We start from the raw sequence: 25,619 nt of genomic DNA, 5'->3' as shown, positions 1-25,619 counted from the left end.
AAGATCTATACATTTTTATGGTAGGATATAAACATAACCTTGTTGCTTTTAACTTTAGCCATTAAAAGCAAGATTATTGTTTAAATGTTATTCCCCAGAGTGGGGATAAACATTTTGAATTCTCAAAATTATTTGCTGCTACTTCTAGTATATAAGCATGTTATTCCAGAACTTTCTTCCTATCCACCATTCATATCTCAGCTTGAACTTGACTTCTTTAGGGAAGCCTTCTTTGTTCTCCCCCACTCCCAGATTAGGTTAGCCCCTTGCATTTTTCCTCACATACATCACACTTGGAATTATTTGTACCGTGTCTGTCTTATGTTAAAGTAAAGCCTATAGACATCTTCTGAAATGTAGGGTTATTTTGAGAAAGCAGCATGCATACAATGAGTTGGAATCTAGGTAATTTTTAAGTATGGTGGGCCAATAAATGGGTAGGTTGAAATAATATCTTGGTTTTTCAGAATTTTTATCCTTTCTTATAGGTCTTATACATCTAGGCTCTACAGTTCTTTATTATGCAGTAGAAGCAGAGCATAAACTGTTGATGATTTACCTTGACTTTATTTAGAATGAAACATCACATTATTTTAATTTTCATAATCATGCTGTGATGTAGCTGTTACCCTGTTTTACAAATGGGATCCTTGATGTTTAAGAAACTTACCCAAGATCATGTAACAGGTTCTAGGTCCAGTCATGTCTGATTCCAGTGTCCATTTGAAACTGGTTGATTGTGAACTCCTTTTGGATTTTAAGATTAACTCTATAGAGTTACCTTGTTAAAATGTAAGACTGCCCTAGTGATGTTTCTGGGTTTATATTTTGTTTTTTAATGTAGTTCTCTTCTATAAGATGAGACTTCAGAGAATGTATTTCCGATGTTGGAGATAAAGTTTTCTGGACACAACTGTTAAAAGACCTTCTATACTAGTTTGGGAAAGATAACATAAGACTTGATATCCAAGGAATAACTTAATTGTCAAGGATGCTAGTAGTTAATTTCAATCAAGGGAAGAAACCAGCCATTCTTAATGTTCTCAGACTCCATTATTACCTAATTGGATTTTGGCATCTGTTTTTTTGTCATTGGAATCCGTATCAACAAGTGTTTTAGAACTTAAGAACTTTTTTTTAAAGAGGGAAGTACGGGCAGAGGGAGAGGAAAGAGGATCTTAAGCAGGCTCCATGCCCAATGTGGAGCTGGATGCGGGGTTCAGTCTCACGACCCTGAGATCATGACCTGAGCCAAAATCAAGAGTCAGACGCTTAACTGACTGAGCCACCCAGGTTCCCCGTGGAACTTAAGAACATTTTTATAAAGAGGCAAATTAAACAAGAATAGAGTACATTGGAAGTACATTTTTATTTGAATATCTTCATGAACTAGGCATACTTCTAGCCCTAGACTCAAAAGCTTCCCTTCACCTTTTCATTGATATTCCAATCTTAGACTTGTAACTAATTGTCTATATTAGTCTTTTCTCATCAGTACTTTACTTCCTTTAGTTTTCATTTTTTTGGTATGTAAGTAGAGGTAGAAAGCATTATTTTATTAAAAGTTAACATTTTCCTTATCTCTCCTCTTGTTCCACCTATTACAGTACTAAAGTTTTCAGTCTTTTTCTTCTCTTACTCTCCCCTAGGCTGCTCTTCATACTTTTAGGGCTTCAGTTCAGTATTTATGTAGATGATTCCCAAATGCTCTTCTGTGCTCTACACTGCTTATTGGACATCTTCACTTTGTAATTTCACAGGCACATCAAAACTCATCATAACCTCCTCCTCTTCCAGCATTCCTTTTTTTTTTTTTTTTAAATTTTATTTATTTATTTGACAGAACGAGAGCGGGAACACAAGCAGGGGGAGTGGGAGAGGGAGAAGCAGGCTTCCCGCCGAGCGGGGAGCCCAATGTGGGGCTTGATCCCAGGACTCTGGGATCATGACCTGAGCTGAAGGCAGACACTTAACGACTGAGCCACCCAGGCGCCCCCAGTATTCCTTACCACAGTGCCTGGCATCACCATCCCACTGCTGAAACAAAAACCTGGGAGTCATTTTTAACTTCTCTCTTAGCCATTATATCCAACCAATCATCAAGTCCTATTGAATCTATCACTTAAGTATTTTTTAAGTTAGTTCATTTATTTCCATCTCTCTGCCACCCTTTTGGTTCAACTCAAAATCATCTCTTGCCTGAACTGTTATAGCAGATTTTTAATTGGCCTTCCTATAATACTTTTGACATTAACTGATCTTTTAAAAAATGTTATCTTTTAGAGACATCAGTCAGATCATGTCATGCCTCTGCTTGAAATCTTTTAGTGATTTCCCATTGCTCCTTGGATAGAGTCCAAAATCCTAAATTTAAAAGATCCTGCAGGATCCGAACTGCAGCACCAACTAGATATGGTTGAGAGCCAGCAGTTCTCAGGAGGAGCTCACTCTATACATAAGTTTAGTGTAACATCTGTCATCTGTAACATAGTGATAACCCTTGTGTCTAATATCTGTTTTAGAAGAAATTTTCACAGCTGGAAATAAGGTTCTGACCATTTGATAAATACAAAAGCTTTACTTCTAGGGATAATATATGAAGAAAGTTCATATGCACAGAGATTTGCAAAGGTTTTTTGTTTTTAAACCTTTTAGAAGGCACTAAAACAGCCATATATAAGTTTTTTAAAAAGATTTAAAAAGCTTTCCTCATAAACATTACCCATATAATGTTAAAAATAGAGTGTCTTCTAAATGGTTTATATAGTATTTGTATTTATGTTAAAAAGCATATTAAGTAACAGTAAGACCTCCTGCCCGGCTTGGATAGAGAACATCTCTCAGTGACATTGAAGCTGTGTGTATGCCTCTCCTGTCACGTCCAGATACCACCTCATGTAGTGAATCACAGTCATTAGTTTCATATCTAACAATTCCTTACCTTATAATTTTACTATATGTTTGTTTTTCTGAAAAAATGGCATTTCGTTCGTTAGCTTTTTAAACAGCTTTGTGGAGGTATAATTGACATATAATGAAGCGTACATATTTAAAGCTTGTGATTTGGTATGTTTTGATTTATGTGTACACCTGTGAAACCATGACCATAATCAAGGTAATGAACCTATCCATTGCTCCCAAAAGGTTCCTCGTGCCCCTTTGTAATCCGCCCCCATCCTCCATTCCCAAGAAACTACTCTTTTTTTCGCTGGCTTCTTTCACTTAGCATAAATCATTTTGACATTCACTCATGTTGTTGCATTTATCAGTTATTGGTTCTGTTTTAATGCCAAGTAGTATTTTGTTGTATAATTACACCACCCTTTGTTTATCCATTCATCCTTTGGTGGATATTTTGGATGTTTCTCATTTTGGGCTATAAATAAAGCTGCTATGAACATTTGTGTATAAGTCTTATTGGCATAAGCTTTCCTTTTTTGGGGGGGGAGTGGTAAATGCTTGGGAGTGAATGACTTGGTCATTTACTAGGTATACATTCAACATTTTAAGAGATGGCCAGTTGTTTTTTAAAAGAATGTACTGTTTTACATTCTCATCAGCCATGTGTGAGAATTCTAGTTGCTACACATCCTTTCTCATACATAGTATAGTCTTAAATTTCAGTTGTACAAATACATGTGTATTGATACCCCGTTGTGGTTTTAATTCACGTTTCTCCAGTAACTAATGATATTGAGCATTTATATGTGTTTGGTAGCACATGAAGCCTGATGAAGTGCTCTTCAGATCTTTTGCCCATTTAAAAAATTAAGCAATTTAAATAATAAAAATAATAAAATTCAAATAATAATAAATTTATTATTGAATTTTAAGAGGTCTTCATATACTTAGGATACACGTTATTTTTTTCAATGAGAATCCTTTTTTTTAATTGAAGCATAAATGACATGCAATATCCTCTTAGTTTCAGGTATACATCATAGTGTTTCAATACTTTTATACATTATGAAATCCCCATTAAGTCTAGTTACCATCTGTCACCATACATAGTTGTCATTGACTGCATTCCCTATGCTGTACGTTACGTCCCTATGACTTACTTATTTTATAACTGGAAGTTTCTATCTCTTAATCCCCTTTACCTCGTTCACTCCCCTCCCCATACAAGTTCTTTTTTTTTTTTTAAAGATTTTATTTATTTATTTGACAGAGAGACTCTGACAGCGAGAGAGAGAACACAAGCAGGGGGAGTGGGAGAGGGAAAAGCAGGCTCCCCACTGAGCAGAGAGCCTGATACAGAGATAGAGAGCTCGATCCCAGGACCCTGGGATCATGACTTGTGCCAAAGGCAGTCGCTTAACGACTGAGCCACCCAGGCGTCCCTACAAGTTCTTTATCAGATATGTGATTTGCAAATATTTTCACCAAGCCTATGACTTGTCCTTTTCAAAGAACAGAAATTACTAATTTTGAAAAGGTCCAATTTATTATTTTTATGGAGTATGATTTTAGGGTTGTACCTAAGCAATTGTCACCTAACCAAGGCACAAAAATTTCACCTATGTTTTCTTCTGGAAATTTTATAGTTACAGATATTACATTTAGGTCTGTTAACCATTTGAGTTATTTTTTGTAATGGTGTAAGGTATGAAGTTTTTAGGTTTTCCTTTTTTTGCATATGAATATTCAGTTGTTCCAGTACCAGTGGTTGAAAAGACTACCCTTTTTTGCACCTTTGTCAAAAATCATTTGACCATGTATGTATGGGTGTGTTTCTGGATGTTGCTGTGTTTCATTAATCTCTTTGTGCCAGTGCTACACACACAGTCTTGATTACCATAGCTTTATAATAAATCTTGAAACCAGGTAGTCTGAGTCCTCCAGTTTTGTTCTTTTTTTCAAAGTTGTTTGGTTATCTGTCCTTTGCATTTCTACATGAATCTTAGCATTAGCTTATTGATTATTACAAGAAAAAGCCTAGTGGGATTTTGATTGGGATTGCAATGAATTTGATAGATCAGTTTGAAGAGAATTAACATTTTAAGAATATTGAGTCTTCTGATCCATGAACATATATGTGTGTCCATTTATTGAGATCTCACTTAATTTCAACAGTGTTTTGTGGTTTTAGTGGGCTTTACATAAATTATATCATCCCATGTTCTTCTGTGCTTGCTTTTCTTAAAGTTTTTTTTGAAATTCACTCATTTTGAGGCATTTAACTATCCTTAATTCATTTTCTTTTCCTTTTAAAGATTTTATTTATTTATTAGAGAGAGAGGGAGAAAGAGAGAAAGCACAGGCAGGGGGAGTGGCAGGCAGGCAGAGGGAGAAGCAGGCTCCCCACTGAGCAAGGAGCCCGATGCAGGGCTTGATCCCAGGACTCTGGGATCATGACCTGAGCTGAAGGCAGATGCTTAACCAACTGAGCCACCCCTTAATTCATTTTCATTGTTATATGCCACTCTACTATATAAACATGCCATAATTTATTTGTTCTTTTACTGGTGACTGTTTAGGTTATTTCCAGTTTTTTTGTTGTTATTTCAAATAATGCAGCTATGGATATTCTTGTACATGTGAGCTAGTGCATATGGGCAACAGTTTTCGAGAGGTATAAACATGCCTGTGAGTAGGCTACTGGTTTTTGGCTTTGTCATATTGTTTTCCAATTTATATTACTATCAGTGTGTAAGGGTTGTTTTTTTTTTTTTTAATTTATTTTTTAGTAATCTCTCCACCCAATGTGGGGTTTGAAATCACAGCCCCAAGATCAAGAATTGCATGCTCACCTGATTGAGCCAGCCAGGCGCCCCAGCAGTGTATAAGTTTTTGTTACTCTCCATCCTCACCAATCAGGGCTGTCAGACTTCTTAATTTTTGCTAAGTGGTTGGGTATGAAATAATATCTCACTATGGTTTTAATATGTATTTTCTGAGTCTTAATGAGATTATCTTTTCATATTTTTTCTTCTGTTAAATATCTATTCATCTATTTTGCCCATTTTTAACTTATATTGTCTTAATACTTTTTAGGAGTTTTAAAAAATATATTTTGGGGCACCTGGGTGGCTCAGTTGGTTAAGCATCTGCCTTCAGCTCAGGTCATGATCCCAGGGTCTTGGGATCGAGTCCCGCATCGGGCTCCCTGCTCAGCAGGGAGTCTGCTTCTCCCTATGCCCCTCCCCCTGCTCATGCACTCTCTCCCTCTCAAAAATAAATAAATAAAAATTTAAAAATATGTATATTTTGGATACTGGATATATCAGTTTTTAGTTATAAGTATTGCAGATATCTTTTCCTAGTTCATGGCTTATCTTCTTACATCCTTTTTGGTGTGTGTGTGTGTGTGTGTGTTTAAGATTTTATTCATTTATTTGAGTGGGGGGGAAGAGAGATAACATGAGCACTGGGAGGGGCAGAGGGAGAGGGACAAGCAGACTCCCTGCTGAGCGGGGAGCCCCATGAAGGGCTCGATCCCAGGACCCTGAGACTATGACCTGAGCCTAAGTCAGTTGTTCAACCAACTGAGCCACCCAGGTGCCCCTCTTTTTGGTGTTTTTTGATGAACAGAAGTTGTGAAGCAACTCTAATATATTGAAGAGTTTAAAAGTAGACTTAACCCAACTTATCAATAATACATTTGAGCCCTAAATCCCATAGAAGCCTTAGTTTCAGATCTATTCTATGATTTACCTTTATAAATCTTAAATTTGACTATCCAGTCACATTATCTTCTCCAGTTATGGTTTTGGGGTGCAGAGGATGAGGGGAGATCCACTGTTTCTCTAAGGATCCAGTAACAAGTTTTACAAGCATGTTTTGAAATTTTTTCTTAAATTATCTTTTAGGCTGGACCAGAGTATGGTCAAGGAATGAACCCCATTAGCCGCCTGGCTCAAATTCAACAGGCCAAAAAGGAAAAAGAGCCAGATTATGTTCTGCTTTCAGAAAGAGGAATGCCTCGACGTCGGGAATTTGTGATGCAGGTATTTCTAGCATTTTATTAGAAAAAAAATTTTTAAACACTGAAAAAAAATTAGAAACCCACAGGGTGTAATAGAGGGAAAATGGGGGAAAGGCAAACTAGGAACTAATAAGTTTCATTCCTTCCAGGCCCACCTACCAACTTGGTTGAAACATTCAGGTGTCAAGGACATGTTAGACGGTCTGGGTTTTTGAAGGGACTGTGAGTTCACACACGTTATTCACCACAGAGTTTATAGTTTAGAATGCCTATCTCTAACTTATGTTACAGTTTGCAGCCAGAGGCCGTTAACTACTGGGAAATAGGATACAGATGGAATTAGAGACATCATTTAGAAGATAGATGTCAGAGATGGAATAGGGCCAAGAGCATGAGCTTTTGGGTTATCAGGAAAATTAGGAAAAGAAAGCTGATTTCCTGCCTAACTATGGTGAGGACTGAGGGACTCAGAATTGCTGAGAGATTTAGGCATCTAGAGGTTTCGAGGTTTCAGATTGAGGCACAATGCCTAAAATGCCGCCTTTTAAAATTCTGCCTATTTATCTTCATTTGCCAACTCAAGCCCCAGTATTGAAGAAACCTTTAATTCTTATTATGTAAATTTAAACATCTCCAAAGGTGGGTATACTTAATAGTATACTATTAAACAATAATATAATGGAATAGCAATGACATATGAGGAATATGCCCACCATCCAAACACAACAATTAAGATTTTTGCCACACTTGCTTCAGCTGTCAGTTTTTCTTTCCTCCTCCCCTCCCTTCTTTTCTTAAGTATTTCAGAGCTAATATCTAGCCACATACCATTTCAGCCTACCTACTTAGTGTATATCACTAAAAAATATGGAAGTTTTCCTTTATGTTCTTACATTAGGCATGATTCATATTCATTAGAATCATCTAATACCCAGTCCATCTTTAAATTCTCCTTATTGTCCCAAAGCTTTTTATTATAATTGGCTTGTCAAAGAAACTTTTCCCAGTCAGACCCGTGGGTCTCACCTTTAATGTAATCCAGTTAAAATCCACAGATTTATTTATTAAGTGCTGACCATGTGGTGGACATTTTGGCAGTAGCACATAGTATTTCATATTGATTAACTTTTCATATCTTTTTTTTTTAAGATTTTATTTATTTATTTGAGAGAGGGGGAGAGAGCCTGCGCACACAAGCCAGGGGAGGGGCCGAGAGGGAGGGAGAGGAAGAGGGAAAGAATCCCAAGCAGACTCAGTGCTGAGTGCGAAGCCTGATGCAGGGCTCAGTCTCACGACCCTGAGATCATGACCTGCGCCAAAACCAAGAGTCAGTCACTTAACTGACTGAGCCACGCAGGTACCCCCTTTTCATGCATTTCTAAATTTTACCTTCTTTCCCAATTTATAATTTCCGCATTTCTTTATCTCACAGTACCCAATATAGTACATGTAAATAGTAGTACCTTAAGAAACCTTTGGTGGGGCGCCTGGGTGGCTCAGTCGTTGAGCGTCTGCCTTCGGCTCAGGTCATGGTCCCGGGGTCCTGGGATCGAGCCCCACATCGGGCTTCCTGCTCGGCGGGAAGCCTGCTTCTCCCTCTCCCACTCCCCCTGCTTGTGTTCCCTCTCTCGCTGTGTCTCTCTCTGTCAAAGAAATAAATAAAATCTTTAAAAAAAAAAAAAAAAAAAGAAACCTTTGGTGTATATTTGCTCCCTATCTGCCTGATTGAGAGCTAGTATGTTTGGCTTTGTTGGAGATGTAAACTTACGATGCAGTCACAGATAAACCGTGGTTGGGAACCTCGATATCCAAAAAGGGGGGGGATACCTCTATGGCTAGTAAGCACATTACTATCTACATGTCATTAGACCCAGAACAGTCTTATTCTAGTATTTTCACTTCATAAAATACTTTACCATTTTTCCTTTTACATGCTTAGTAGAATTCTAGGAAGAATTCTAGGAAGTATCTTTTGAACTCCAAAACTTGAGGAGGGAAAAATCACCTAAATTTAGACCTGTATTAGGAATAAAAATTTTGACTTTATTAAAGTTTTTTTTTTTTCCTGTGGAGTATAAAAAGGAATTTAGAATATCTTAGGCCAGCTTCCATTTTATGGGTATTCATAAACATTCTAGTCAAATGGGAACATTTGGCTGTGCTTTTAAATGTTTTCACACTGAATTCATATTGCTTTTCCCCCTTCTGGAATTCCCAGTGGATTCATTATAGTATTGCAGCAAGTTTATCAAAGTAAAGGCTTTTGTATAAGCTACTTAAGCAATGTTATCATTTGTTACAATTGAATGTGGAAGTAAAAATATCTAGAGGTAATATGCTCATATTTATCTATCACCAAGAAAAATAACGGTAAGTTTGTATATTATAAAGTGGATGCAGTTACTTGTATTGATTACCAGACAAAAATCTCTGATGAGATTATTTGGGTATTTATTTTGAGAGCATATTTCTTAAAGCTTTTTATTTGTTTTTAGAAAGGGGTATATTTTAATTTTTTAAAGAGGAAATAATGACAACTAAATTAAGTGTGTATCACATATACATATTGTGTATAGCACATTCTATTAATTTTTCTACCAGTGATTAAAATCGTCAGGTTTTTAAAAAATATATAAAGCAATTTTCATCAGTTTTATTTATTACTCATTGAAAGATAATGAATTAAGTCTTTGGTGTATGCTAGTTTAGAACTTTTTTTTTAGCTTTTCTGAGGACTTGACTCACTTAAGTGATTTGTTTAAAGATAAAAATATGGCAGTCTTAAAGTTATTGTATAGCAAAATAATTGAACTTCTTTGCAGACAAATAAACATTTTAATGTAAAAATATTATTTGTAATAGTTAAAAATTTTTTGAGTTTTCTAGGAAGATGACTTATGAAGTTTATTTACATACATAATTGCCTTTATAATGATGTGATTTGTTTTGAGTGCCCACTGTGTTTGTTAGCAGGGAATCAAAGTGCTTCAGCACAGTCGTCTTTTCCAATACTAACAAATAAGTCTGGGATAACTACCCGCAAACTATTGAATCATGCCACCATAAAAACTTGTGAGAGGCAAGGGATGGGTGAGTGGCAAAAATGAATCTGGAAGCCCCTGTTCTAGCAGTCAAGTCTTGAAGGTGTCAGAATAGGTCAAACGGAAAGCTGCAGATACAGATCCAACGTGAATGCTCTTGAGATGGCAACAGCCTTACCCAAGAGCAGGAGACTGGAGTCAAAGAGTATCAGGCCTGGGTAGATAAATGCGATTTAGAGATGAAGCAGTAAAAGAATTGAATGAGAGTGAGTGAGGTGTATATAGCATGTAAAAACAGATGAAACATTTTTTGCTGCTCAGGGGTCTTGCTTCCATTTACTTTGGCAAGTCTTTTGACCTGCAGAGCAGTAGAGGAAGCTTCTGACGTAGATGGCCTAATCTGTTAGCTAGCAAGCATTCCAGCAACAACACAGGGGCTGGTGAAGCTGGGGAACAAATCAAACATTGGAAAAAATAACAGGTAGCAGAGGCCTGGCTCTAGCCAGGGACTCAAACACATTATACCTAGGGCCTGCTGTGTTCAGGTCAGGACAGGCCAGCACAGATATGGGAGGTAGTGTGTGTCCACTCAGCTCCAGGGATCGACTGGACAGTACTTGATCAGGGCTTCTGAGTGAGGTCCATAGACTACTGCTGATTTATCATAGTGTGATGGTTTCTAGTTTTCAGAAGAAAAAGCAGTGAAATGTTTCAAAGACATTGTACAGGCTTGAAATACAACATTTGTGATAGTTGTTACAGAAATTCCATAATGAATACATTTTCAGTGTTTCATATGCTACAAGAACTATTAAAAGAGCATAATTTAGGGGCGCCTGGGTGGCTCAGTCGGTTAAGCAGCTGCCTTCGGCTCAGGTCGTGATCCCAGGGTCCTAGGATCGAGCCCCACATCAGGCTGTTCAGCAGAGAGCCTGCTTCTCCCTCTCCCTCTGCCTGCCGCTCCTCTTGCTTGTGCTCTCTCTCTCTCTCTCTCTCTGTGTCAAATAAATAAATAATCTTTAAAAAAAATAAATAAAAATAAAAGAGCATAATTTATTTGTCATATAATTTGCACATTGTTTATATTTAAGTTTTTTTTTTCTAACCACTGTGTTTAGAAGTACTTCATTCACTGAAGCTTAAAAGTAGTGATAGAAATGCTAACACAAATAAAGCCTAAATACTGATATAAGAATGAATGGCAAACAGTGCATAAGTCTGATATGTTCTGAGGCACATGAAGTAGCCAGTTATGCTTTCACCCAAAAGCCAAAAAAGAAAACGATGGGTAGAAGTATCAAAGCTTTATCTCTGAAAGCTGAATTTAGTAGTACCACATACTAATTCATTGCTAGTACACAGTATATTGTAATTGTGAAATTTTATTAAAGCAGCATGAAGCTATTGAAGCCAATTTTTTTCTAAACAAAGCACAGTGACATCTGGTAAAACATTCCAAATTTTCATATATAGTTGGCCTGTTCAGTTCTCTTGATTTTTTTTGTACTGGCTTTAAAAAAATAACATATAGGCATTCACTATATATTCTGGAATGTGAGTCTTTTTCAGTTACATGGCATTTCAAATATCTTTTCTTGTGTTGTGACTTATTTTTTTTCCTCCAATTTTAGTGATGCTCTTTTGAGAAACAGAAGTAATTAACTTTAATGCAGCCAAATTCTTCCTCAAAAGGATCTTGGGTGGTCTTAGCACTTTGTACTTCCATGTAAATTTTGGAATCAGCTTGTGAAGTATTATAAAAACGTGTGGGATTTTGATGGGAATTCATTGAATTTATAAGTCAATTTGAAGAGAACTGGTATCATATTGATTTTCAGTACATTATCTCTATTTTTAAATTTTTAAAAAACTTTATTTCATTATTTCTATTAGGTCTATCTTAATTTTTCTCAGTGCTTATTATTTTCTATATAAAGTTCTTAACATCATAGGTATTTGATTTTCATTTAGTATAAATGATATCTTAGCTTCCAAGATCAGACCAGATCCCCGCGTTTAGGATGGGATGGCCGTAGACGTAGTATAAATGGTATCTTTTACTAATTTCCTACTTGATTGTTGATAGGATATAAAAATGCAGTTGGCTTTTGTATACTACTGTTTACATAGAAAACTTAACACTCTTATAAATTCTTATAATTTATCTGTAGGTATTCTTGGATTTCCTATATAAATATTGTATCTCCAGATAATGACAGTTTGTTTTTATACTTCTAACTCTATACCATATTTTTTCTTGCCTTATTGCTCTGTCTAGGATTTGTAGCAAAATGTTAAGTACTAGTGAAAATAGAGGGCATCCTTGTCTTGTTTCTAATTTCAAAATTTCAGCATTAAGTATAACATTTGTTGAGGTTTGCTGTAGGTTTTTTGCAAAATGCCCTTTATCATACTAAGGAAGTTCCCTTTTTTCTTGTAGTTTACTAAGTTTTTATTATGAATGGATGTTGAGTTTTATCAAATGCTGTTGCTCCATTTATTAGGATGACTCTATGTTTTGTCCCCTCAACCTAATAATATAGCAGATTCTGTTGATTGATTTTGAGTTTCAAATGTTAGATCAGTCTTGCATTTCTGGGATAAACCTAACTTTGTCATGATTTTTCTTTTTATATATTGCTTTGTTCGGTTTACTGTTATACAGTTTAAACTTTAGCAGTTATATTCATGAATGAAATTGGTCTGTAAATTTTCTTTCTTATACTGTTCTTGTTGGATTTTGGAATAAAAGTGATACCTCACTGAATAATTGGGGGCTGATTTCTCTTTTTCTATTCTTAGATGAATTTTTGTAAGGTTAGCATGATTCTTCCTTAAATATTATGTGGAACTTGCTGGAGAAGCTCTCTGGAGTTTTCTTTGTGGAAAAGGTTTTAATTATTGTTCTAATTTTCTTTTTAGTAGTTAATAGAGCTGTATAGTTCGGAGTTTATTCTGTGCCAGTTTTGGTAACTTATATTATTGAGGAATTTTTCCACTTTATTTAAATACTCAAAAATTTTTAGCTAAAATACTCAACATCCCTTATTATTTTTTAAAGATTTTATTTATTTGACAGAGAGAGAGAGAGCACAAGCAGGGGGATCAGGGGAGGGAGAAGTAGGCTCCCCGCTGAGAAGGGAGCCGCATGTCGTACTCAACCCCAGGACCCTGTGATAGGAACCTGAGCCAAAGGCAGATGCTTAACCAACTGAGCCACCCAGACGCCCCTATCCCTTATTATTTTTTAATTCTACAGAAGCTATAGTAATCTCCCATTTTCATTCTTATTTGTGTCTTCTCTTACTTTTCCTTGATCAGTCTTAACCTTTGATTTATCATTTTATTAGTCTTTTCAGGGAACCAACTTCTGGCTTTTTGAAATTTTCTATTGTATTTTGTTTTCTGTTTCCTTAATTTCTGCCCTTGTCTTTATTCTATTTTCTTTGGATTCATTTTGCTCTAATAACTTCTTGAGCTGGATGTTTAACTCATTACATTCCTGCCATTCTCTTAAGTTTTTATGGCTGTATATTTTCTTCTCCACCCTCCTTTAGCTGCATCCTTTAAATTTTGATATATTTCTGTTATTACTCACTTAAAATATTTTCTAATTTTATTGGGGTTTCTTCTTTGCCTGTAGATTATTCAGACTACATTGTTTAATTTATAAAGTTCCGATTATTTTCTTGTTTGCTGCTTTGATCATTTATTGAGACCAATTCATAAAAAACAAATCCCACTGTAGTTATGTATTTTTTATTTCTCCTTGTAATGCTATACTTTCTGCTTTCTTTTTAAAATTAAAAAAAAAAAATTTATCTGGGGATGCTTGGGTAGCTCAGTCAGTTAAGTGTCTGCCTTTGGCTCAGATCATGGTCCCAGGTCCTGGAATGGAGCCCCATGGCAGGCTCCCTGCTCAGCAGGAAGTCTGCTTCTGTCTCTGCCCAACCCCCCCACTCATGCTTGCACTCTCTCTCTAAAATAAATAGAATCTTTAAAAAAATTTTATTTATTTTTAAATTTTTTCCTTTTTTCAGTCTTTTAGTTTATTATATAAATAATACTAAATGTAGTCATAACCAACATATACTCTGTTACAATGTGAATTTTATTTTTCTGCTTATATAAATAATATTGTTTAAAAAATCAAATAACATAGAAATATGTAAGGAAGTAAAAATCATAGAAGATTCTGTCACCCTGAGATAAACCCCCATTGTCATTTTGAGGACCATATTGTCATATTTTTCTCTACGTATATTTTCACTTGTATATATAACATTATGTAAATGGAATAGTATCTTTTTTTTTTTAAGATTTTATTTATTTATTTGACAGAGAGAGACACAGCGAGAGAGGGAACACAAGCGGGGGTGGGGGGGAGTGGGAGAGGGAGAAGCAGGCTTCCCGCCGAGCAGGGAGCCCGATGTGGGGCTCAATCCCAGGACCCTGGGATCATGACCTGAGGCGAAGGCAGACACTTAACAACTGAAGCCACCCAGGCGCCCCTGGAATAGTATCTTAGTTGCTGTTTTCATTATGGATGAAACTTTATATTTTTGCATGCTAGAGAGCATAACACATTGTTTTATGGTGTTAAAGAGTTCCTGTTTACCAAAGCAATTATCATCACGTTCTTACTTTAATCTTACCAGGTCAAAGTAGGCAATGAAGTTGCTACTGGAACAGGACCTAACAAAAAGATAGCCAAAAAAAACGCTGCAGAAGCAATGCTGTTACAGCTTGGTTATAAAGCATCCACTAGTCTTCAAGATCAACTTGACAAGGTGAGAGCTCAATTTACATATACATATGCCTATCCTGTCAGAATATCAGAGTGATGAACAAATCCTATTCCAGGGTTTTTGACTCTAAGTAATGTCTTAACTACTGTTAAAGTAGAAGTCAATGTTCCTCCCCCACCCCAGGGCAGTATTCTGTATCTTTAAAGATAGATTCTCCAGGTACAAAATAACATCTGTTTATAGGGCCAAGATGAAATATTAATCATAATCTTACGGTTGGCATATACTAAAAAGTTGTATCATTGTATATATTTTATATAATACCAATTGAACAATTTTTAGTTTATTGACTTGTGGTTTTTGCCATTTGGCCACAGTTTTAATTTGTGTTTTTTAAAGAACAGAGTTTGTTAGCCTTTATTTCTGGAATACAGCTGAAAACACTGGAAATAAAGATCCTGAGTTATCCCTTTAGGGCAGGAACTATATTGGACAGGCGCTCTATAAACTAATTTTTCTATTTACTTTAAATTTAAAGGTAAACTCAGAGGGTGTTTATTTTCTGCCAAGACTTATGTTCATGGTCCCCTATTTCTTCTGCAGCAGTTAATGACATCATTAACACCTACCTCTGTTGCAAGAGAAGCAGAGAACCTCAAATTCAGCACTTGGCAGATAACTTAGCAGGAACTAGTTTAATTCTATTTTGTATTATCATTTTATCTATGCACATATAGAAATTATTTTTATTAAACAATTTAATAAATGAAAATTCATAAAACAGGCTTAATAATTATTTCTATCAAAAACAGTATGCCTTTTTTTCCCATGCCGTTTTCTCACATAAGGATTGTGTTTTAGAGATGTTTTCAGTTTCTGCAGGAACACATTTCTGAAATTTGTAGTAAAAACAAAATCATCTGTTAAAAAACATTTTCTTTTTAAGACAGCTGTGAATATCTAGGCAATTATTTTTAGTGATTAAGAATTATTTGTCTGTGTGGTATCGCTAGAGATTTCAATTCTGTTTTTATAACCTGGCTAGTCAATGCTTTTTCTTCTTTTAAAAGTACTTGTAACATGAAACCTAACATGTGTTCAAGATTCTGTAGTTCTTATATTGTGTATATGTTGTTTTAACTTAACACATTTATATTGACTTAAAACTGGTGAGTGATTTATAAAAATACGTCAAAATAAATCTCCTCATAGACATGTATTTGTATGTTAAGTGAAAATAGAACAAAAAGCATTGATTTTATTAATACGAAAAACATTTTTTTGTATACCCACTGTATTATTGTTCAGGGTTCTCCAGAGAAACAGTCCAGCAGGATGTGTATGTGTGTGTGTGTATGTATCTGTATGTGTGTATGTATATATACACATTTCATACATCACTCACAGAGACTTATTTTAAGGAACCGGCCTATGCAGTTGTAGAGGCTTGGCTGAGGGAGAAGCCAGCAGGCTGGAGAATCAGGAGTTAGGTGTGAGTCCAGAAGCTTTCTGCTGAGTTCCCTCTTGCTTCAGGGGAGGTCAGCCTTTTCTTCTAGGTAGGTCTTCAACTGATTAGGCCCACCCACATTACGGAGAGGAATCTGCTTTACCCAGAGTTCAGTGATAAATGTAAATCTCTTCCAAAAACACCCTCACAGAACACCCAGAATAATGTTTGATCAGGTATCTAGTCACCATGGTCCAGACAATGACACATAAAATTTACCATTGCACCCACTAAATGCCCAACACTTATAACTGAAGATAACAAGATGACTGAAACTTGGTCCCTACACTCAAAAAACTAACCCTTAAGTGTTAACAGTGAGGAGCTTTAATCATATAACAAGAATTATAGTACCCTGGAAGCTAGAGAATATGAAGATGAATCTGGAAAGTTAGGAATAGCTGGGACCATGGTTTTTATGTGAATTAAGGAGCTTGAGGAATTACTGATTTAAGATTTGAACACGAAAGTGATATGATCTGGTTTGCATTCTTCAAAAGACAATCCTGTAAGTAACATAGGGAGTGTATTTGAGCAGGATGAGACTGAAGGCTGAGAGGCCAGTTGGGCTAGCAGAGCTGTTCAGGTAAAAGATGCTGAGGGTCTGAACTCAGGCAGTGGTGGCAGAGAAGAGAGGGGAAAGATACGTGAGGTATTTCTGAAGTGTACGTGATAAGCTTTCAGTAGCAGATAATGTGCGTGGGGGAGACGGGAGGGAGGAGGAAAGAAAACCTATAAATAGGAAGAGAGAGTGACTTTAAGAAGTAGGTAGCAGTCATATGCTGCAGGGAGATTGGGAGAAAGACTGAATACACTGATTTGTCAATAAAAAAAATCTGTGATGAATGAAGCAAAAGCAGTTTAAAAACTTGCAAAAGCATGTTTTTAAAAAGTTTTTTTTAATAAACAAGATATGTACATGGCTAAAAGAATTCACATAGCATGAAAGAGTGAACAGTGAGAAAAAGTCTTACTTCACTCTGAGACCCTTGGTCTCTTAGTCTCTCTTTTGAATAGCATCTCCCACAATGAGTTAATAGTTGTACAGCATTTAGAATACTGTCAAATATAGTGAATATTATATAAGAATTTGATAAATAGAAATAAATATTTTTACAGAGATATTCTGTGTGTATATACTAATATATCCCCATTTTATAAAAAATTCAGATTTATCGAGGTGCAGTTCAGTGAATTTTGACATGTGTGTTTATATGTGTGTATACATTCATTAACTACCACCACAATTAAGATGTATAATATTTCTGTTACCCCAAAAAAGTTCCCATTTGTAGTTAATCTCTTCCCCTCTCCTTAGCCCCGGCAAGCCCTGATTTGATTTCTCTTTCTATAATTTTGCCTTTCCAGAATGTCATATAAATTGGATCATGCATTAGGAAGCCTTTTGTGTCTGGCTTCATAATGCTGAGATTCATCTGTGTTTTTGGATTTATCATTAGTTCTTTTTTATTGTCTCTTATTGTTTTAGTCTTCACCAACATTTGGGCTCTTTCTAGTTTGAGACTATTGTAAATTAAGTGGCTGTAAACATTCATATTGTAAGTCTTTATATGTATATATTTCTCTAGTATATTTTTTATGTCCATATTTGTATAATAAGCGCATGTGTAAGTTTGTTAAGAAATTGTGAAGATGTTTTCCAGAGAGGCTGTACTAATTTGTATTCCCACTAGGAGTGTTTGAAAGCTCCAATTACTTCACATCTTTTCCAGCTTTTGGTATTGTTGGTATTGACAGTTTTGATTATACTAGTAGGTATATAATGTTATCTCACTAGAATTTAATTTGCATTTTCCCTGAAATGCCTGTTCGAAGTTTTGTCTTTTTGATAGTTTGCTTTCTTATTGAGTAGTTGTAAGAGTTCTTTACATATTTTGGACACAAATTCGTTATCAGATAAAGAACTCCCCTGCCTTCTCCTTCCCTTCCTTCCTGTCCTCTCCTTTCCTCCTTTTCCACATAGGTTATCCAGTTCTGTCATCTGTTTAAAAGATTAATGCTTTTCCATTGAATTCTCTTAGCACATTTGTTGAAAATCAGTTGACCACATATTTGTGGGTCTGTTTCTAGATTCTCTGTTCTGTTCCATTAATCCATATGTCTATCCTGAAGCTATTACAAGTATGTATAGACTGTAGCTTTTCAAGTAAGGTTGAAATCCAGTAAAGAACTCTGTCTTTGTTCTGTTTGTTTGTTTGTTTATTGGAGCCTTTGCATTTCCATAGAAATTTTAGAATCAGTCTCTATCAAGAAAAAAAAGCCAATTGGGAAGTTTTCTTTAGGACTGTGCTGACTACATAGATCAGTTTCACGTAAATCAGTATCTTAATATGGAGTCTTTCATCTATGAACAAGGTCTAGCTCTCCATTTATTTAGGTTTTTAGAAATATCTCACAGCAATGTTTTGTACTTTTTCATAGAAATATTTTACAGTTTTCATGTTTATCCCTAAGTGCTTCATGTTTTTGGATATATTATTAATGGCATTTTTTTTTAATGGTGTTGGTTTTTAAACCAATGGCTGTACCATTCAATTTCCAATTCTTCTTTTCTATTGTATAGAAATACAGTTGGTTTTATATATTGACCTTGTACTCTATGAATAAAAACAGTTTTATTTCTTCCTTTCTAATCTGTATGCTTTTATCTACTTGTCTTGCTTTATTGCTCTGAATAGAGCATCCGGTACAATGGTGAACAGAAGTGGTTGATTGTTGAATTGGAAGGCAGATATCCTTACCTCACTCCCCATCTTTAAAGGAAAGTCAGTCTTTCACCATTATAAATACCATGATGATTGTAGGTTTTTTTTCATAGATACTCTATATCAGATTGATATTTCCTTGTATTCCTGCTTTATTAAGAGATTGGTTTTTTTACTTAATTATCAGTACATTTTTAATTTTACCAAATGTTTTCTCTGCATCTGTTGATATGTCATATAATTTTTCTGTTTAGTTTGTTGTAATGGTGAATTTCACTGATGGATTTTTTAAATTTATGTAATATGTAAATAACAAAAAAAAAATACAATTTTAACCATTTTTAGGTGAACATTTCAGTGGCATTAACTACATTCACAGTGTTGTACAGCCATCACTGCTATCTACTTCCAGAATGTTTTCATCATCCCAAATAGAAACTGTACACCATTAAACACCAACTCCTCGTTCTTCCCTCTACTCAGCCCCTGGTAATCTCTGTTCTACATTCTATGTCTCTGAATTTGCCTTTTCTAGGAACCTTCTGTAAGTGGAATCATGCAATATTTGTCCTTTTTTGTTGGGCTTATTTCATTTAGCATGTTTTCAAGATTCATCCATGTTGTAGCATTTATAAGAATTTCATTCCGTTTAAAGCCTGAATAATATTCCATTGTGTGGATATATCACATTTTATTTATCCATTTATCTGTTGATGGGCATTTGGGTTATTTTCAACTTCTGGCTATTGCGAGTAATGCTGCTATGAACATTGGTGTATCTACTTTCAGTGTTTGGAGTATACACTTAGAAGTGGAATTGTTCAGGGGCGCCTGGGTGGCTCAGTCGTTAAGCGTCTGCCTTCGGCTCAGGTCATGATCCCAGTGTCCTGGGATCGAGCCCCGCATCGGGCTCCCTGCTCAGCGGGAAGCCTGCTTCTCCCTCTCTCACTCCCCCTGCTTGTGTTCCCTCTCTCACTGTGTCTCTCTCTGTCAAATAAATAAATAAAATCTTTAAAAAAAAAAAAAAAAAAAAGAAGTGGAATTGTTCGATCGTATGGTAATTCTACATTTTATATTTTGAGGAATTACCAAATTCTTTTCTGTAGTGGCTGTACCATATTATATTCTCACCAGCAATGTACAAGGGTTCTAATTTCTCCACATCCTTGCTAACACTTAGGGTGTGTGTGTGTGTGTGTGTGTGAGAGTGTGTGTGTGTGTGTGTATGTATAGGTGTTTGTGTTTGTTTTGTCTTGTTTTTTAAACAGTAGCCATCCTAATGGATGTCAAGTGGCATTGATTGCTTTTTGAATGTTGAATTAAGCTTGTCTGACTAGCATAAACCCCAATTGATCATGATGTATTGGCTATATTTTTCATGTATTTCTGGAATAGATGTGCTAATATTTTTAAAAGATTTTATGGCTACATGTATAAGAGATACTGATCTATATTTTTTTGTTGTTGTTGTAATATTATTGTCGGGTTTTATCATCAGCGTCAGGGTAATGCTCCTCAGATATTAAGTTTGGAAGTTTGGAAGAGTTTGGCAATCTATCTTCCTTAATTTTTGGGTGGAATTTACCAGTGGAGCCATCTGGGGAAGATTTTTTCTTGTGGGAAGTTTTAACTGAACTGAGTTTTAAAAAATAGAAATAGGGCTACTCAGGCTATCTACTTCTGCTTGAACGAACTTTGGCAGTTCGAATCTTTCAAGGAATTTGTCCATTTCTTCTAAGTGGTTGAATTTATTGGTATAGAATTGTTCACAACATTCCCTTGTTATCCTTCTACTAGCTGCAGCATCTGTAGTGATATTCCCTCTCTCATTCCTGCTTTTTTATTTATTTTTTATTTTTTTGATGTAGTGTTCCATGATTCGTTGTTTGCGTATAACACCCAATGCTCCATTCACTACATGCCCTCCTTAATACCCATCACTGGGCTAACCCATCCCCCCACCCCCTCTCCTCTAAAACCCTGTTTGTTTCTCAGAGTCCATAGTCTCTCATCGTTCGTCTCCCCCTCCGATTTAGCCCCCTTCATTTTTCCCTTCCTACTATCTTTTTTTTTTCTTAACATATAATGTATTATTTGTTTCAGAGGTACAGGTCTGTGATTCATCAGTCTTACACAATTCACAGCACTCACCACAGCACATACACTCCCCAGTGTCCATCACCCAGCCACCCCATCCCTCCCACCCCCGCCACTCCAGCAACCCTCAGTTTGTTTCCTGAGATTAAGAATTCCTCATATCAGTGAGATCATATGATACTTGTCTTTCTCTGATTGACTTCTTTCGCTTAGCATAATACCCTCTAGTTACATCCACGTCATTGCAAATGGCAAGATTTCGTTTTTTTGATGGCTGCATAATATTCCATTGTATATGTATATACCACATCTTCTTTATCCATTCATCTGTCAGTGGACATCTTGGCTCTTTCCATAGTTTGGCTATTGTGGACATTGCTGCTATAAACATGGGGGCGCACGTACCCCTTCAGTTCCCTACATTCGTATCTTTGGGGTAAATACCCAGTAGTGCAATTGCTGGGTTGTAGGGGAGCTCTATTTTCAACTTTTTGAGGAACTCCATACTGTTTTTCAGAGTGGCTGCACCAGCTTTCATTCCCACCAACAGTGTAGGAGGGTTCTCCTTTTTCTGCATCCTTGCCAACATCTGTCATTTCCTGACTTGTTAATTTTAGGCATTCTGACTGGTGTGAGGTGGTATCTCACTGAAGTTTTGATTTGGATTTCCCTGATGCCGAGTGATGTTGAGCACTTTTTCATGTGTCTGTTGGCCATTTGGATGTCTTCTTTGGAAAAATGTCTGTTCATGTCTTCTGCCCATTTCTTGATTGGATTATTTGTTCTTTGGGTGTTGACTTTGATAAGTTCTTTATAGATTTTGGATACTAGCCCTTTATTTGATATGTCATTTGCAAATATCTTCTCCCATTTTGTCAGTTGTCTTTTGGTTTATTCCTGCTATTGGTAATTTGTTTTCTTTTTCTCCTGATCAGTCTGGCTAGGAGTTTATTAATTTTTTATCCCTTTTAAACAACCAGGTTTTTTGTTTCATTGATTTTCTCTATTATTCTATTTAACATTTTATTGATTTCTGCTCTTTATTTTATCCTTCCTTCACTGGTTTTGGATTTAATTTTGTATTTTTTTATGGTTTTGTAAACTATAAGCTAAGACTGTGGATCTAAGAACTCTCTTCTTTTCTAATGCAAGATTTAATGCTATATACTTCTCTTTAAGCACTGGTTTAGCTCTGTCCTACAGATTTTGACAAGTTTTTATTTTCACTCAGTTCAAGGTGTATTCTAATTTTCTTTTTGACTTCTTTCTAGTCCTATATTCCTTCTGATTTTCTGTCTGCTGCTTTTATTGTTAGTGTCTCCAATTATAAATTTGGATTTAGCCACTTCTTTCAGTTCAATTTTGTTTTGTGTACTTTGAAGCTTTGTTGTTAACAGATATATATGCATTTAGCATTGTTAGGTCTTTTTGGTGACTTGGCCACCTTATTATTACGTGATTTCTCTCCTTAGCCCTGATAATATTCCTTTCCGTGAATTCCGCTTTGTCTGATGTTATAGCCATCCCAGTTTAATTTTGATTAATGTTTGCATGGGATATTTCCCCCCATCATCTTAGTCTATCTGTGTCTTTATATTTTTAATGTGGTCATTTTACTTTTCTCTATGTCTCTATGACCTTCTATTGCAATTATACTCTGTATGTTTCGAAGACCTCCTATTGTGATCATACATTTTACTTCTATATATAGTATAAAACTCACAATTTGTTACTAATTATGCTTTATATAGTCAGTTGTCATTTTATGTGGTTGAAATCAGAAAAAATGTCTTATATTTACCTTCATTTTTACCATTTTCAGTGCTCTCCATTCATTTGTGTAGATCCATATTCATGAATAATGTTCATTTGTTCTTTCTGGTATTATACTCCTGTTTGTTGAACCTACTCTACAACTACTTCTATTAACAAGTCTACTGGCAGTAATTTCTCTCAGCTTTTGTTTGATAAAGAAGTCCTTATTTCATCTTCATTTTTGCAAGTTATTTTTGTCTGGATATAGGATTCTAGGTTTTTCTCTTTCTTTCAGTACAGTAGTCTCCCTTATTTATGGTTTCACTCTCCATGGTTTCAGTTACCTGCAGTCATCCACAGGTCTGGAAGCTCATCAGAAGGTTAATAGTTGCCGAACTCTGCATTAGAATGCCTATGTCATTCACCTCACTTCCTCTCACCCTGTGGGCATTTTATCATCTCGTATCATCGCAAGAGTAGTGAGTATAGTACAATGAGATATTTTGAGAGAAAGATCACATTCACCTAACTTATTATAGTGTTATAATTGTTCTATTTTATTGTTATTTATTATTGTTAATCTCTTACTGTGCCTAATTTATAAATTAAACAGTGTCGTAGGTGTGTATGCACAGGAAAAAACATAGTATATATAGGGTTTGGTACTGTCTATGGTATCAGACACCTTCTGGGGAACTTGGAATGCATCCCTCGTGGATAAGGGGCACTACTGTACTTTAAAAGATCTTGTTCTATTGTCTTTTGACTTATGTAGTTTTTGATGAACATCTGCTGTAATTCTTACCTGCTCTTTCCTCTTCATGTATTTTTTTCCCTTTGAAGGCTGTCACAAATTTCCGTTTTCATTAGTTCTCAGCAGTTTGACTATATGTCTAAATGTGATTTTTTCTTTTTTCCTTTATCCTTCTGCCCTCTTCCCTGTCCGTCCTCTTTCCTTCCTCCCTTTCTCCTCCTTTTCTTCCTCTTCTTCCTTTCTTCCCCTTTTTGTATTTTTCCTGCTTAATGGTGTCTAAACATGGCATCTGTGTTTTGTTATAATTTGGCTACTTTGTCAAATTCTCAGCTATTATCTTTTTCAAATATTTCTTACTCTTTGTTTCCTCTCTTCTGTGGAGTTTCCAGTTACACATTTGTTAGACCATTGGTATCGTTTTGTAGCTCCAGTATCTTTTGTTCCTTTTAATTTTTTACTTTTTTTTTCTGTGCCTCAGTTTGAGTAATGTCTATTGATATATCTGCAGTTTTAGTGATTATTTCTTCATCTGTATCCATCTGTTGATAATGACATCACCATTAATTTTCATCTGTGACTCTCCACCAAGATTTCCATTTGCTTTTGTTCTATAGTTTCTATTTCTCTGCTGAGATTTCCCATGTTTATACATGTTGTCTATCATTATATATATTACATACATTAAATCTTCTAACTTGCTAATCATAGGTACTGTAAAACTTATTTCCTGTAATTCTGACCTCTGGGTCCTGTTTCATTGACTTCTTTATCCTCTGACAATGGGTAATTCTTGCAATTTTGGGTGTCTCATAATTTTTTAACAAATGGTGGATATTGTATATTGAGAAATCGTGGAGGCTGAGTTAAACAGTATTTATGTTGAGAAATAGGCATATCTCTTCTGTCAGACTGTTAGTGTGGAAGGTGTGGAGGGTGGCATCAGTCTTGTCAGTAGTTGAGCTCCTTTTGAGTTTTGTTGTTGCTATCATCACTACCGACTTCAGATTCCTTCAGCAGTGGTGTGCTATTATCTGTGCTTTGTGTGGGGTGAGGTTTAGGGAGGATTTTTCTCTCATGTTTCTGCTCTGCCCTCAGGTTTCAGCAGTCCCTCCTTCACTGTGCCAAGGGTTGAGGTGTATCTGTATGCTCTGTAGGCAGCTCTTGTGCTTATTACTTGATCATAAGAGTGTGGTGGGTGTGGGGACGTAGTTCTTGATTTTCTTGCCCAGACTCATTCTCAAGCTGACTGTGTGCCTGGGTCTCAGAGGTGGGTTTTTATCAATGTTTCTGCCTCCTTCCCCATGGTAGCCAAACTTTACTTTGGATCTGTGGGTGCTCCTGGGTGCAAGAGAGTTTCTTGCCTCCTTGTCAGCATTTTCAGACCTCTGCTTTATACTGGTGCAGGGCCTTGCTTTCAGGAGTGTTTTCTACCCCTTTATTCCAGGGGTAGGTAGCTTTTGCTTCTACTAAGCAATGAGTCTTTGCCTAAGCTTCTGGGGCAACAGAATCTCTTGTCTCTACCCCAGAGGCAGTTGGTATTTGTTTCTCCCCTTTCTCTAGTGGCTTGAGCTTTTTGCTTTGTATGAGAGAAAAGTCTAGAGAAGTGTGTAAAAGTTCCATGCTTTCCTCTCAGTGGCAGACATTCACCAGCTGCATACCAGCTCCACTGAGTGAGGCTCTCTCTGGTTTCTAGTTGTACCTCTGCTTGGTTGTCCTCCTGAGTACTCAGGTGAGGTCCATGGAAAAGAGCTTCTGCTTTGAGATCCTAGTTTTTCTAAACTGTTGTGTTTGCCCACACTCAGTCTTTTAGAATTTACTGGCATTTTTCTCTCTCTCTCTCTCTCTTTTTTTTTTTTTTAGATTTTATTTATTTATTTGAGAGTGAGTTGGGCAGAGAGGCAGAGGAAGTGGACTTCCCACTGAGCAAGGAGCCTAATGTGGGGCTTGATCCCAGGATCCTGAGATCATGACCTGAGCTGAAGGCAGACGTTTAACTGACTGAGCCACTCAGGTGCCCCATAGAATTTATTGGCATTTCATCTACTTTCTTCTCACCTGCATTT

The 25,619-nt window shown here is 36.1% G+C and overlaps 1 protein-coding gene across 11 annotated transcripts in view; it reads left to right on the top strand.

Moving 5' to 3' along the window:
* The window catches only part of STAU2 (staufen double-stranded RNA binding protein 2), a 305,943-nt gene that overhangs the window by 125,056 nt on the left and 155,268 nt on the right, over nt 1–25,619 (top strand). For all 11 annotated transcript variants that reach the window (XM_032421648.1, XM_032421649.1, XM_032421652.1 and 8 more), the window contains 2 exons: nt 6,813–6,950; nt 14,628–14,759. In XM_032421648.1, coding sequence (XP_032277539.1) covers nt 6,813–6,950; nt 14,628–14,759 — 270 coding nt within the window. The remainder of the gene's footprint in view (nt 1–6,812; nt 6,951–14,627; nt 14,760–25,619) is intronic.

Source organism: Phoca vitulina, unplaced genomic scaffold, assembly GCF_004348235.1.
Source record: "Phoca vitulina isolate PV1807 unplaced genomic scaffold, GSC_HSeal_1.0 scaffold25, whole genome shotgun sequence".
In the NCBI taxonomy this organism is placed as follows: domain Eukaryota; kingdom Metazoa; phylum Chordata; class Mammalia; order Carnivora; family Phocidae; genus Phoca; species Phoca vitulina.
Note: the sequence above shows the minus strand (reverse complement) of the source record. Positions and strands in the feature narration are given on the sequence as shown.